Source organism: Macrotis lagotis, chromosome 5 (assembly GCF_037893015.1).
Source record: "Macrotis lagotis isolate mMagLag1 chromosome 5, bilby.v1.9.chrom.fasta, whole genome shotgun sequence".
Taxonomy (NCBI): Eukaryota; Metazoa; Chordata; class Mammalia; order Peramelemorphia; family Peramelidae; genus Macrotis; species Macrotis lagotis.
The window spans coordinates 82763677-82779315 of record NC_133662.1 but is presented as its reverse complement, the minus strand read 5'-3'; the positions used below and the strand labels follow the sequence as shown (position 1 = coordinate 82779315).

Genomic DNA, 15639 nt, shown 5'->3' with positions numbered 1-15639 from the left:
GATTTTCTACTACTATACAAAAATCTACTAATTGTAAGTTAGTGAGATTTTCCTAAGAATTTAATTGTTTTTGGAGTTTTTCCTAGTTTACATGGCACCCTATCCAACCTATCAGGGTCACTTGACTCATAGGTAACAGGCATTCAGTATTCCAATCATCTAATTAAATAATTTACATTTGTGATTTAGGAACATTGATAGAAGAAAGTATGCCAATTGGAGATTCAAAGGACTTCCAGACTCAGAAGAGGAAAAGTATTTTTGCACTCAAATTGTAGCTATTAAGTTCATACTGGTTTTCCTACCCTTTCTTGCAGCTATCTCCTGCTTTGCGTAACAGATTTACTGAGATATGGTGTCCTCAAAGCAAGAGCCGCAAAGATTTAATTGAGATTGTTAAGCGCAGTGTTCATCCGGGACTATCTCTGGGTAAAATAGACCGTCAAGGTAAGAGATGGAGAAAGAGATACATAGGGTTATGTTTCAAGGGAAAGAAATATAAGAAAATGAAGGTAGGCATGAATTTCAGCCAAATTGGTTGCCACATTCTATCTGGCTGTTCTTTATAGTATCTCCTTCACCAAGGCATTTAAATTATGTTTCTTCCAATAAGTTATGTTTATCATTGTCATTCTTTATATTTACCCTTATGTGATTGCCATTGTAAGACTTAAATTTTTGATAAAATGTGTAGCAACATATGTAATAAGAATTTATTTAAATGACAGCTATGTGCCTACATTGTGATATGTGCTAAGGTTACAAAGATGTAAATAAGCTAGTTCCCTTGTAATTGAGAAACTTAAATTCCATTATATGTAATGGGTAGAGGGTCTACTTGGCATCAGAACAGCCAGAGTTCATGACTTGTTTCTAACATTTTGTGACCCTGAGCAAGTCAGTTTGTCAGGAGAGCTTTGTAAGACTAAAAATTAAATGACAGTTGATGATATACCTTGAAAATAGGGACTTCATACAACTGGTGATCTTTATATGAATGAAATTGCAAGTGTCATCCAAAAAAGAAAAGTTTAAAAAGTTATTTTTTTTGCTCAGTGTCCTTGAGGGAAAAAAAATTTATCAAGTGTCATTATGTAGTACTTCTCACCTCATTTAACTGATTTTATTTAAAAATAAAATTAAATTAAAATCAGTTTAATTCATTAAAACATACTGTATCTTTCTTCCCAGATCCTTGTATTAGGTTTTTATCAATATAATATCCATTATTATTAGGGTTTTTAAAGAATACCTACCACTGTGCTTAAGTGCTTTATTGAATTTATTCTTCTTAGCATATGTTATATAGTTATTGATCGAGGTCTTCACATTGGTGTTCTGGCCTCCATGCTTCTATTCTCTGAATAGGATTCCCAGAGACAAATCACTTTTTTTTTTAAGGCATCATGAATAATTTATTCCACTTGAAGTTTTTTTCTTTTTTTAATAAAGCATTTTTTTCCTTCAGTCACAGTTTGTACAGCTCATTGTTTATGGCAGCAATAATGTTAGTTAAAACACAATTGGACCATATGTCATTAAAGTGACCCAACTGTTTTGAAAGGGTTTATGATGATGCTGATATCTCCAATAATGATGTCACAATCTGCAATTTAATTACATAATGCTAAGGTCTGCAAATCTAGCTTACTTTGAAATCTAAAGCTATTTTAAAACTTTATGAAAAAGTAAATAGTCATAAATATTTTGGGTAGCTGCAAGGTTAGAGCAACTGAGAAACATTTGTCTTTTTTTTTCTATATATGAGTTGCTTGCTAGTCTAAGCAACCAAGTAGGCAAATATTTAATGTTCTCTGTAAGTATAGAGTACCTGAAAGTCAGAGTCCTCTTCCTGCTGTATAGAATTTGAAGGGAAGGCCACTGGTTTGGAATTAAGAGTAACTCAATGCTTGGTTAAAAGTATTACAGTGAATTCTCTAGAGAGAATAATCTATGACAACAAATGCTTTTTTCCAGACCCTGCTTTTTGAAGTGAGATTTCATACCAGAATTACCCTTTTTTTTCCCTTTGCTGTCAGCAGTGTGAAGATTAACCCAAGAGAAAATTTGGCAGAATTGTAGAAACAGACAAATTGAGATAATTCTATCTTCTATCCTGCCTGGATTGAGACCCATGCCAGGGATGTGCTTGCTCTCTCTTTAATTTATATTAATTGTAATGGAAGACCACTTCATTCATTCTGTTTCCAGAGTTCATGAGTATATTTCATATTCCTCTGGCATGAAGAAATTTCTCAAAAGAGTGAGCCTTTGGAGTCTTGAGATTTGCCTTTGTGCTATTCATCTTGTCCTCAAGGAGCTTATGTATGTTCATTATTTTCAGAGTTATGTGGCGACAGTCTTTTCTAGGGAGTTATTAACTCTAGGGGAATAATGGAGTGGTAGAGAGAAGGGAAGTCTTTTCTTCTCTTTTTTTTTTTTAGGTTTTTGCAAGGCCGTGGTGATAAGTGACTTGTCCAAGGTCATACAGCTAGGTAAATTATTAAGTGACTGAGGTTGGATTTGAACTCAAGGTATTCCTTACTCTAGGGCTGGTGCTCTATTCACTGTGCCACCGAGCTGCCCCGACTTTTCTTCTCTTAATAGTTTTTCTTTTGGCATCTTTAAAAAGCAACATCTCTATTCTGTTGTTAATGGCTTAGCAAGAGAGTGACTTTTATTCATTTCTTTTCAACTTTATTATTTTAACCCTCCAGGATCCTACCTACATGAATTCTATTACTATTTGTAAGTGTCATGATCTCAATTAGCATTTTCTCAAGTCACAAACCAAAATTTCTTGAATTACATGAGCTGCGTTAATTTTCCATATTCTGAATTGTACCTCAGATTTTGAACAGTGGAGGATTTATTTTAAAAGTTACTTTTAGGGGTGGCTAGGTGGCACAGTGGATAAGGCTGGTAGCCCTGGAGTCAGGAATTACCTGAGTTCAAATCCGGCCTCAGATACTTAATAATTACCTAGCTGTGTGGCCTTGGGCAAACCTTGTATTTGCCTTGCAAAAACTTAAAAAAAAAAAAGTTACTTTTAAAAATACCAAACTGTCAGAGATATAAAGTTAAAATTTGGAAGGGAATTATAAGTTATCATGTAGGGCCATTATAGTCTCCTGTTTCTGGAGTTGAATTAGGCTACAGAGGCCACATCTCTTTCAACTCAGTTCAATTCAATTGAGGAAATTAGGATTTGAACTCAGGACCTCTGTCTCTAAATCTAGTCTTCCTTTGACTGTACCACATTGTCCTTTCTGAGTCATTTTAAATTGGGAACCAAACCAAAAAATATATTCTAAAACTCCTGAACACTGGAATCATTTCCAGACAGCCAAATTTCCATTTTAGACATTATGAGTGGCCCAAGAACAGCCCACCTTGAGACATTGTGTCTTATCTGGGAGTTAATTCTCTTTGAGGCTTCCCATAAAGAGTATAATTTTCAAGCTTCTTACTTTTGTGTTTTAGGGACAGATATAGCTGAGCTCATGATGGACTTCATAGATTGGCTCACCAGTCAGGAGTTTGGCCGAAAATGTGTTATCAGCATCAGAGATATCCTGGCCTGGGTCAATTTCATGAATATTACTAAGACAGAAAATGCTTTGAAGGAGGGAGAAGAATCCATTTCTCCTGTGTTGTCTTTTGTTCATGCGGCATGCTTGGTGTATGTGGATGGAATAGGTTCAGGTAAGGTAGTAATGATTGGTCAGATGTTAGACAGGTTCATATATTTTCTCTTTCCATTTAATATATTTTAGTTGGTTATAATTTATCTTAAGTTGAACATGTATAGAAATTATTGTGCTATCCCCAAGATAAGTCATATTCATTTGATTTAGTTTCCACATCAAACACTGTATATATCCATCTTCATCATTTTCATTGAGCAAAAGTCAAAGTAAATTGACCTTTATTTAAGCTCTTAATCTTAATGGTTCAGTATGTTTCTTTAGTCTTGTTTTACATTAAGAGAAGCATATAGGCTGCTGCATGCCTAGAAAGGACACAGGTTCATAAAGGTTTTTTTGGTTTATTTGGGTATTTTTTGTTTTTTGTGGGACAGTGGGGTTTAAGTGACTTGCCAGAGGTCATACAGCTAGTAAGTATCAAGTGTCTGAAGTTGGATTTGAATTTGAATCCTCCTGACTCCAGAGCCAGTTTTCTATCCACTTTGCATTTATAGAGTTTTGATAGAAATCTTGCAAACTAGCCATAAAACCTGGTAGATTTTAACTTTGATTACTGTGGTGGTGCTTTATCTTTTAGGTACAACTTCCTGTGGGTTTGATATTGCGCCCCTGGCTCGCAAAGAATGTCTACAATTCCTAACCAAGAAACTTTCTGAGGTAGTTCAACTTACGGATTCTATGAAGAATAAGCTGAGGATTTATGACAAAACCAAAGATAAGGAATTTATTTGCATGGACAACTTTTGTGGTATTCACCCCTTTTTTATACCAAGGGGTAAGAATGACTTTATTTTAAATCATATCGATGAAAATGATGTTTCTTATGTCTAAAAAATTGTTTTCATGGATGTGAGTGACTCTTAGTATTATTATAATTTGTTCTTTTTGTATTAGCCTCCCCAATTAGAATCTGTTCTGACATCTTCCTATGGTTAGTTGTTTTTCTTGTCTTGTATAACTTTATAAGAAAAAAATGAAACTAATGAATATTGAGGATAGGAGCCTGAGTTCATTATTATAGGTGATTTCTGGGTGAAGAAACTCCTAATGCCAGTCAGCACCTTCTTTGCAGCTTAGGGTCTTAGAGAGCTGCCTTAAGGACCACTGAAATGGTAACCACAGAACTACCTCTTGAACTACTCAAGCTATCTACCATATTACATTGCTTCTCAAATGAATGTTAAGCCATCAGATTCCCTTCACATCTCTGTTTCATGAACTTACATAGCTGAGTAGTCATTAGTAGACTTGTTTCATTTACATTTATTGCATCAAAACCTGACAAATTATCTTGAGGTTTAGAAACCTTAACCTCTAGACCAATCTCTGCTCGATCATTGTTTGGGTCCTGATTGGCTAAGAGTGAGGGTAAATAAAATTTGGCTAGAAATTCTGAGTCTTCCCCTCCCAGATAGATTTTTTCCTTTTTTTTTTTGAAGGGGGGTGGCTGAGGAGGGGACTAGATGAAGGAAATCCCTCTGCCTCATTTCTTACCTAGCCTTATTAATGTGCATTGCTTTAGTCAAACTAAGAGCTGTTAAAGACCCTAGATTTAAAAGGAAAAGGTCTTCTCTGCATCCAGGGGGACCATCTCCAATTGGCCTGAACCATAGCTGACCACTGAACCTAGATGGCGCTAGAAGAAAAAGTGAGCCTAGACATTTTGAACAATGCCTTCTCACTTAACTCCAGTTCATTTGTATGCATGTCATGGCATCACATCCTTTATGTCATGGTCCTCTTTGAGAAAGAAGAACAAACAGCAACCTTTATTTTATAAAAATATTTCTTTGTGGGTGGCTAGGTGGCACAGTGGATAAAGCACCGGCCCTGGAGTCAGGAGTACCAGGGTTCAAATGCTGTCTCAAGACACTTAATGATTACCTAGCTGTGTGGCCTTCGCCGAGCCATTTAAGCTCATTGCCTAGCAAAAACCTAAAAAAAAAAAATCTTCGTTTTGTTTAATGGGCCACATGCTTGTAGTATTTCATATTGGTATTTCCCATCATTTGAGTAGAGGATAGTTTACTTAATCATTTTTCTATTGTGCATTTGGATTGTTTCCAAGTTTTTGCTATTCATAGTATCATTGAAAGTGCTTCTTTGTTTTTTTTTTTTTCCTTTTGTTTCATTTATTTGGCATATATTCCCCAAAATTGAAATACTGGGTCAAAGTATTATTTGTAGTTCTTTGAGGGCTTTTGTTTGTTTTCTGCAGAAAAAAATGTTTCATTTCTTATTGTCATCTGAATGTGAAATTTTATAATACCTGTATCACTGAACATGTATACATTTTTTTTGTTTTTTCAAAGCAGTGAGGTTAAGTGACTTGCCCAAGGTAGCACAGTTAAGTAATTATTAAGTGTCTGAGGCCATATTTGAACTCAGGTCCTCCTGACTCCAGAGCCAGTGCTCTATCCCCTTCACCATCTAGTTGCCCCCACGTGTGTACTTTTGACAGTGGTTTCGAAGTTAGTTAAAAGAAGAAGAAAGTTTAAAACAGGTCATAACTTAGACATAGTCCTGTTCCAAAAGTTCATTTATAAGTCATTTGCTTGAAATTCAAAATGCATTTTTTGCCTGTAGAAATGAAGTATTACAAATGGTAGTTAATTTTTTCAGCCTTTCAATATACAGAGAATATTCTGTTCTGTTCAGAACACCTCTGAAATATAGTGTTTGCTTATAGATGCCCTAGTTTAGCTAGGACATTGATTGACCAGCTGTTGTAAATCAAGAGGGGAAGATTATCCAGAAAAAAAGAGATTACTGTTCTTGAAGGACTGTCATTAGCATTCAAGATTAGACTCTTTCTTCTTGACTTCAAAGACAGAACTAAAAACAGTGGGTTGTCTAAAAGAACATTTTGTCTTGATATAAGATAAAATATGTTAGCAATTGGAATTATCATAGATTGGAATGAGCTGCAATGACTTATTGTTCATGTTCTTCTTTCAAGCACAGGTTGATAGATCTCTCTTGTTAGAGATTTGATAACTTTCTGTTCATGAGTGGGTTGGATTAGATGATTGCTATGTTTCCTTCCAACTTAAGATGCTGTTATTCTTTTAATAAGTAGCATGACAGTATAGTTTCTGGTGTCAGCTTAGGGTACCAAGAGCATCTCCCTTTGCCACATCCTTGTTTTGGAAGAGGGTTCATTTTTCTTTGGAATATATTGTCGGAATATGTATGGTATTAACTGCTGAACCCAGAAAATCCTTGACTGTCAATGCCAAACCCTCCCAAGGTTTTTGAATGGTTGCTGGGGCAAGTAATCTGGGAAAGTAGAGTTTTTGGAAGCTTCTTCTTCTTCTTTTTTTTTTTAATAAGGCAGTGGGGTTAAGTGACTTGCCCAAGATCACCTAGTTAAGTAAGTATTGGGTGTCCAAGGTCGGATTTGAACTTAGGTCCTCCTGTTCGGAACCAGTGCTCTATTCCACTATGCCACCTAACTACCCCAGTTTTTGAAGCTTCTTGGGGTAAACTGTGACTTCAGGTTTTGGTGATAGAGTATTGTGATAGAAGTTGGTTGGATACCAACCAGAAATTCTTGATCTGGCTATGTGAAAGTAAGAGAGACTGCTTATTTATGAGAAGTACAATGTTGTACCATTATGATAATCATTATAATATAAAATTGAATATGCTATTAGAACTTTGTTATCCTGTTTGATAAAAGAGGCCTGCTTATCAGAATACAAGGGTTTTTGTCCTCATTCTCTGATTTCTTTGTATTGTCTTGTATAAATGAGGCTCTCTCAACTGAACTCAAATTATTAAATGAATAGATTGAACTAAGATGTCTTTAGTTCCTTTCCAGCTCTTAACATTGTTTAATTCTCTGTCTTGTATGGTTAGTTCAATACCCACTTGATTAATGAGAACTGTCTTCTGCTCAAGACTTAAAGAATTTGTAGGGGGCATTATCTTCCTGACATGACTGTTGTACTTACCATTCTCTCTACCCTTATTCCCTTTTCCTCATCCTCTTTTTCCTGGAAATAATTTTCTGACCTTTAAAGTCTTGCTGCTAAAGGAAATATTTCTTTGTATCTTCAGTACTTAGGATAGATAATGCCTGGCACTTAGTAGACCCTTAATAAATGCTTGTTCATGAATTCCTTCCAACCCCTGAAAGTTGACACTGAAAATCTGCCCTCTCTCATCAGAGCTATGTGAGCTTTAAGCCCCTAATGTGGACTCTTATTTCTGCTCCCAAGGTTGCAGTGAGTAGTAGGGTCATTCCTGGTGTAAAGAGAGAGATTGAACCTTAGATATTCCATCCTGCTGTCCTATGAGTAAATGAACCTTTTTAACCCATCATTAGTATGACATTGAAAAAGCACAGGGTTCATGTTTTGATTCACTCTTACTTACTAGCCACTGACCAGTCATTTTTAACCTTTTCCGAGTTTTTGTTTCCTGATCTGTAAAATGGAGACAATCACCTTTGTATTGCCTTCTTTGTATAGTTGTTGTGAGGTATGTGCATTGTAAATTTTAAAGCTCTGTTAGTGAGCAAGCATTCCTTAAGCTCTTAATTCATTCTAGGCACCAGTTTATCTTTGGTGGTAGGTACCCCAAAATCATAGTCCAGCCCTCAAGTAGTTCACATACAAACAGCTATGTACATATATGAGATATATTTATATAGATTTAGATGTAGATCTACATAGATGTGTAGATAAATATCTATAATCTATGGTACATACCTGTCTCTCTCTCTCTCTCTCTCTCTCTGAGCTGAGTCTTGAACTTGAAGGAAAACATTCTAGCCATGGAGGATAGAGTATCCTAGAGGAATAACAAGGAGATGCTTCTTGCTGGAATTTAGAGTGTGTGGGAGGGAATAAAGTGTAATACCACTGGAGAACTTGAGGGAACCAGGTTGTAAAGGACTGTAAATGCTAGAGGATTTTATATTGGATCTTGGCGGTAATCAGGAGCCACTGGGGTTTGCCTGGAGGTGGGGTGGACTTTGACAGCTGAGTGGAGGATAGAATGAAGTAAGGAGGGACTGTCTTCATGGTCCTTCTTAGGGTGGCAGTGGGTGTTTGGATGGAAAGAAAGAGATGATCTGAAGGTAGAAATAATACTTTTTGGCAACAGATTGGATATGTTGAGTGAATGTCACTACCTACTATTTTATTAACCATCATTAGTGTGATGATGCCATTTTCCTTGGAAAATGAGACTTCAGATAGATAATTGGTTTATAAATGAACTTGGTTAATGATGAGGTCTTTGTAAATTAAAAAAATAGATTTGAAAGACAGTGTGGAATAGTGAATAACATTCTATCCTAAGATTCAAATCTTGTCCCTTGTGAGGGGGTTGTTTATGTGACTCTTAGATAAATCATTTACCTGACTTGGCTATAAGATTATTGATTGCTGAACAGTTGCTAAGCAGTTGCTGGAAGGAGAATCCTCATTGTGGAACTCCTTATACCTGTGAGATAACAGTTCTGAGCAAGTGTATATATGCATGCTTGTATGTGTCTATCTTTCCATAGGTGCAATAATTGACTTCTATATATGTGTGCACATGCATATATCCACACAAACTCAATTTAGGGAAGTAAGTACTATTATTATAAATGTTGTTAGTTAAATAATAATAATAATAATAGATTATTAATCTTAAACTTGTTAAATATTAATAATAAAGTTTATAAATGTTATGGTTGCTGTCAGAATCACTACATCTATTTCAAGTAAGAGAACTCATACATGTTTTCTCTTTGTTCTTAGGAACTGTTTTGCAAAGACAGGATATTTCAGACTATGCACTCAATGCAGGTACTACAGCTATGAATGCCCAAAGGGTATTAAGGGCTACAAAACTGAATAAACCCATTCTCTTGGAAGGATCTCCAGGTGTGGGCAAGACCAGTTTGGTGTCAGCATTAGCAAAAGCTTCAGGTAACCACCTTGTGCGAATCAACCTGTCTGAACAAACGGTAAGCACCAATGTTTCTTGGGCTGAGCAGATATTGCTGTAATGGCTACTTTTTGTTTTGTTTTGTTTTGTTTTGCTTTTTGCAAGGCAGTGGGATTAAGTGGCTTGCCCAAGGTCACAACAGCTAAGTAATTAAGTGTCTGAGGTTGGATTTGAACTCAGGTCCTCCTGACTCCAGGGCTGGTGCTCTATCCACTGCATCGCCTAGCTGCCCTTAATGTCTGCTTCTTAAATAGAGAAGACAAAAGTACTTCAGACATAAATGATTGAAAAAGTATATTCATTCCCTTCTATAACTATTGATGCAAATAATATGGTTCTTGATTTTACCTTCTACCTGTTTTTCTGTTGCTTAAGAATTTATTCTAAATTTAAAAGAGTCGAAAGCTTTGTGTACTTAGTAACATTTCCCTTATATCTTCCTCCTAAAATGTATTTAACTGTAACCCTTTGTGATATCAATTTATTTTCCATTTGTTTATTGTCCCAATGTTTTTTTTTTTAATATTTTAGGAGGGCTGGATCTTTAGAGTACCTAGTTTGCATTTAGGTGTATTTTCATCACGTTTTTTGGTGGCAAGATGCCATATTTGTCAGTCCTTTTGGCTTCTGATTTTACAAATGTTGGTTTGACCTTGATTTTTACTGCTGTGACTTATAGTGGTTAGGGAACTGTCTATTACAAGTAGAAGAATTTAGAACCATTTTTCCATAAAGTGCGTTCTTAATATAGTTTCTTGCATATTTTATTTTGAATCTTATCACTGTAATATAGGAAAAAAAGCAAAAAATGTTATTATTTCTCATCATTAGTAATTTTCATGAATTAAAAACTTAGGGAGTGACCACTAAGTAATTGCTATCAGACTTAAAGTTAGTGAAAAAAAAAAGACCTTGATCACCTTAAGCCAGATCTGGTCTTAAAATATATGGCTTATTCATTGTACTCCCATTAAGAGCAAATTAATTATGCTGCACTTTTCCTACTAGTTATTTTCTACATTTTTCTCTGAAGGACATCACAGACCTATTTGGAGCAAATTTACCTGTTGAAGGGGGAAAAGGAGGTGAATTTTCGTGGCGTGATGGCCCCTTATTGGCAGCACTGAAGGCAGGACATTGGATCGTGTTAGATGAGGTGAGTGAGAAAGAGTTGTGTGTGTGTGTGTGTGTGTGTCTCTGTCTGTCTGTCTGTCTGTGTCTGTCTATGTGTCTGTCTCTGTTTAGGAAGAACTTCCATCAGCTAAGCAGTGAAACTTCTATCATCCAAGCAGTGAAATTTCCTTCATGATAAGACATTATGCTTTATAGGGAAGGGTTTTTAGGAGGTACAGTGAGGTGAGTGAGAGTGGTGGAAGGTAAAAAGTATTATTGTGCTGGGCACTCTGCTCTCAACTAAATACAAAGTTTTTGAAGGTACTTTTAAGTTAGACCTTAGGAAAAAATGTTTACTTAGTGGTATCAGATGAAAAAAATGTGCCCAAAATACATCACCATTTATATTTTCAAAATTAAAAAGCTAGTTGAAGAAGGCATTTGGTATAGTGTTTATTAGAAATATGACATAAGACCTTTTGTTTTTTGTTTTTGCAAGGCAGTGGGATTAAATGACTTGCCCAAAATCACCTAGCTGTGTGGTGTGCCACTGTGTCACCTATCTGTCCCAGACTTATTTTATCCATAAGTAATTTTCTTTTTAGGAAGTCAATACATAATAGTTTTTGCACAACAGAGAAAAATTGTTATCTAATAGTTCATTTGATTATGTTTTTTAAAAAATCTAATTCACTTTTTTTACCTTAACTAATTCTGACCTGGTAAAAATGCAATAAACCAAAGTACTTATTTGTAGTATTGGTCAACTCCCGAAGTGTAAATGCTCACATTGAAAATTTAATAATTTGGTCCCAATAGCCCATTTTACTTGACTGAATCACACCATGAACCTTTATTTGCTTCATGTCCATTGGTCATTGTCACATAGAATATCAGTGTTGGCCATGGTATTTGCCTCTCTGATGCATGTATGATTGCCATCTTGTGGCCAATATAGACCACTGCAAGCTTTCCCCACAAAAATCTGTTCAATGAGAAAATTACATAATTTAGACTTTGCTTAGATAAATATTCTCAATGTTGTTGCAAGGGCAGAGATTGAAGTTTCTCTTTTCAGTCCGGGTATCCATTCCAGTGACTTAAAAATTGTAAATGCTCAACTCTTGATGAATAAATAATTTTTGTTTCACTACTTTGTTTTACAGAAATGAAAGTGAGGCCTAAAGAGTTTACTGATTTGATTTTCATCATTTTCATTCATCATGATTTTCGGGGGGGGGAGTGAGTATGAGTTGGGGAATTCAGACTATCCTAACCATGGCTCCAATTCAGTAGAGTATTTCCCCCAGCGTGTGATATATGGTGAATACTGTAAGAGTAGTTGAAAATTTTCATTCTTTGAACTTTGTAAAATGTAGAACTCACCTAACTTGCTCAGAGGAGAGATGTGTGTATCAGTCACTTGTAGTAACCTCTTCCCCTTCTCCCTTCTCTTCCCCCTCACCACAATAGCTGAACCTGGCTTCTCAGTCAGTGTTAGAAGGACTGAATGCCTGTTTTGATCATCGAGCAGAAGTCTACATTCCTGAAGTAGGCATGAGCTTTAAAGTTCAGCACAAGAAGACTAAGATCTTTGGCTGTCAGAACCCCTATCGACAAGGAGGGGGAAGAAAGGGTTTGCCTCGGTCCTTCCTTAATAGATTTACTCAGGCAAGTGTTGATGGTTCTTACTAAAAAACTCACTGTTAAAAGTTTTAGGCTTGTCTAGAATTCAAGGGCCATCTAGGATCATAAGGAGAGAACTGATTTTTGTGATCCCACTCAATAATTATATATCTTTACCTGGGCAACATTGAGGAACTTCTGACTTTTAGTGTGAAGGCCATACTATGGTTCATAAAGCCACATTAGTGTCTGTCTTTTTACATCTCTGAAAAGTATTAGTGATAAAGTTGATGCCAACTTTCTTGGGTTTTTTTTCCCTCAGTATATAATGAAGTCATTCTCAGACCTGATTAATCCAGTTTATGGATTATCATAAAGACAGCTGGTATGGTGAACTGAGAGGGCTATGTTGAAAGCTTTCCCCTGAGTCATACTGACTGTACAACCTTTGGAAAGTCTTTTGGCATCTCAGGAAGGTTTTTTATTTTTTCTAAATGTTTTTTAAAGCTTTTAAAATTATAGAAGAATAAAATAGAATATACAATACATCTGCATTGATAGAGAAAGTTTTCCTCACTGGAGTTTTCTAAAAAAATTGCAGTCACAGTTTTTTTTGGGGGGGGAGGGAAGGGCAGTGGAGCAAAGTAACATTGAAACCTTTCCCTCATCAGTCTAATTTGCCACCTGTTATCTCAAGGTTTCAGAGATAATAATGGCTGATATATTTTCTCTTTATTAAATGTCTATTTTAACTATCCTATCTATATCTGTCCCTTATGCTGAATTAGCCAAAGCTGATTAAACATCTATTCTTTGTGTATTAGACATGCTTTTTAAAAACATTGTGAAGAAAAATCTTCCTTCCAAATCTGAATTTTTTCCTCAAAATAGTAGAGGGTAATAAAAAGAAGACTCCTGTCTTTCATGATAATTACAAGGGATTTTATTATTCTCAGGCATAGCAGAAGAAAGGAAATTTGTATAACAGGAAAGTTTTATTTTGTTTTTTTTTTTCTGTTTGAATCTCAAGTTATTAAAAAAGGTTTTTTGCAGATGAATAAATTGTTCTATAGTGCTTTCTGCAGTTTTGCCAGTTAGAATAATATACTTCAATTGTTTGTGAACTTTTTCCTCCTTCCAGGTCTATGTGGACCCACTTTCAGATTCTGACATGGAGTTCATTGCCAATACCTTATTTCCTGCCATTGACAAAAGCATTGTTGCAAAAATGGTTGCCTTTAACAAAAAAGTAAGAACCCATTTATGTATTTTGTTTTCAGTCTATTTCGCATAGTTTAGGTTTGGAGTGAACTCAACCTTGTATATTATGTTGGCAGTATTCATTTAGAGTGTTTGGTTTAATTGTTGATTCTTCAGGGTTAGCCCTCTATAAAGATTGTAAATCATTTTGGATATAACACGTGCCTAATTTTTTCCCTTATTGCAAAGCTGGAGTTTAAAACTATTATTATATTGTAAACATACTTAGTTTTGCTACTAAGCATTTGTAGGTTTTTTCCCCTGGCATTTGAAAAAAACAAGTCAGGGAAAGGAGGAAAACGAAGCAAAAAGCTTATTTTTTTGACTTCTAGTGTTAGACTTCAGAGGTATCTTTAGTTTCTTCTTTTGAATTCTTTCAAGAACCATGAGTGTATTTCTTGGTGTGAGATAAAGTCTCCATGAAATGTTTTTTCTTTTCCTAGATTGATCAAGAAGTGATGTTTGAGAAGAAATGGGGTCAGAAAGGAGGACCCTGGGAATTTAACCTACGGGACCTCTTCCGCTGGTGTCAGCTGATCCTTGTTGACCAGTCTCCAGGATGTTATGATCCTGGGCAGCATATGTATTTAATTTATGGGGAAAGAATGAGATCCAAAGAAGACAAAGAGAAGGTGAGTCTTACATTGTTTTATTCCTTGTAAGTGATAGCAGAGTGACAAATAGCAGTGATACCAAACACATGGAACTCCTGGGAGGAAGGAAAAACTTATTAAGAACCTGCTTTGTTTCAGAGACTATACAAAGGACTTTATCAAAATTAATTTTTTTATCCTTACAACAGCCTGCAAGATAGATGTTGTTATTATCCCCATTTGCAGTTGAGGAAATGGAATTAGAGTTTGAGTGACTTGCTCAGAGTCACATAGCAGAATTTGAACTCGGGTCTTCCTGATGCCAGCCCAGTGCTGTATTCACTTAGTCACTTAGATGAACTGCCTCTGGTAATGAAGCCGTTAAGAGGGGCTCATCACTATCCCATAAAATGTGTTAGCACGTTTTTATTATATACATAGCATGAGTCTGAATCTATGTGACCATGAAACTATATTGCAACAGACGTCTCCTATGGTTATTAGAAGATAATATATTTTATTGTAGAGACATTTTGGAGCAAGTGAGATTCTTGATGGGCAGCTAGGTGGTGCAGTGGATAGAGCTGGACCTTGAATTAGGAAGTCTGTCTTCCTGAGTTGAAATCTGACCTCAGACACTTATTGACTCTGTAATCCTGAGCAAATTGCTTACCCCTGTTTGCCTCAGTTTCCTCATCTATAAAATGAATTGGAGAAGGAAATGTCAAGTCATTCTATTATGAATAGAATTACATGCTGAGACCAATGCTTTAGAATATCAGTTTCATAGCTATTAGGAGAATGGCTTGGTAATGGAAGACAAATGTTCTTAAATAAGGCTAATGATGGGGAAAGGAGCTAAAACAGATTGGGTTGGGTTTTTTTTTTAATTTGGATATAAAATTAGAAATGATATGACATTCCTTTTAGCTGGTGAATTATCCGCTTTGGTAATTTGAGATTTCTTTCTTTACAGTGGAAATATATTAAGTAGAAAATCTTTGAGCTCAAAGAACCCAGTAGTTCCCAAAAGCTAAGTGACTTACTTAACTAAGGTCACTAATTTGTTGAGACATTCCTGGAATCTAAATCTTATGACTCCAAATACAGAACTGTATCCCTACTTTATCAATCTTACTCTTATTAAAGTTTCTGGTTTCATACATTTTGATATTAGTATAGAATATTTTTGATTGTCCCTATTTTATTACTAAAATATGCTCTTTAAAGTAGTTGTTGGGGTGGCTAGGTGGTGTAGTGCTCCAAAGCATCGGCCCTGGAGTCAGGAGTATTTGATTTCAAATCCAGCCTCAGACACCAAAAATTAAGTAGTTGTTACATTTTCAGGTGTGTGTGTGGTTTTTGTTTTTTTTTTTTTACATTTAGATTTTGTA

At 35.6% G+C, this 15639-nt stretch overlaps 1 protein-coding gene across 5 annotated transcripts in view; it reads left to right on the top strand.

Annotated features, from left to right (window-relative positions):
- MDN1 (midasin AAA ATPase 1) overlaps positions 1-15639 on the top strand; it is a 195378-nt gene that overhangs the window by 92335 nt on the left and 87404 nt on the right. For all 5 annotated transcript variants that reach the window (XM_074187146.1, XM_074187144.1, XM_074187145.1 and 2 more), the window contains exons 33-40: positions 318-447; positions 3484-3705; positions 4285-4482; positions 9464-9672; positions 10687-10809; positions 12240-12437; positions 13534-13641; positions 14096-14284. In XM_074187146.1, the coding sequence (XP_074043247.1) occupies positions 318-447; positions 3484-3705; positions 4285-4482; positions 9464-9672; positions 10687-10809; positions 12240-12437; positions 13534-13641; positions 14096-14284 (1377 nt within the window). The remainder of the gene's footprint in view (positions 1-317; positions 448-3483; positions 3706-4284; positions 4483-9463; positions 9673-10686; positions 10810-12239; positions 12438-13533; positions 13642-14095; positions 14285-15639) is intronic.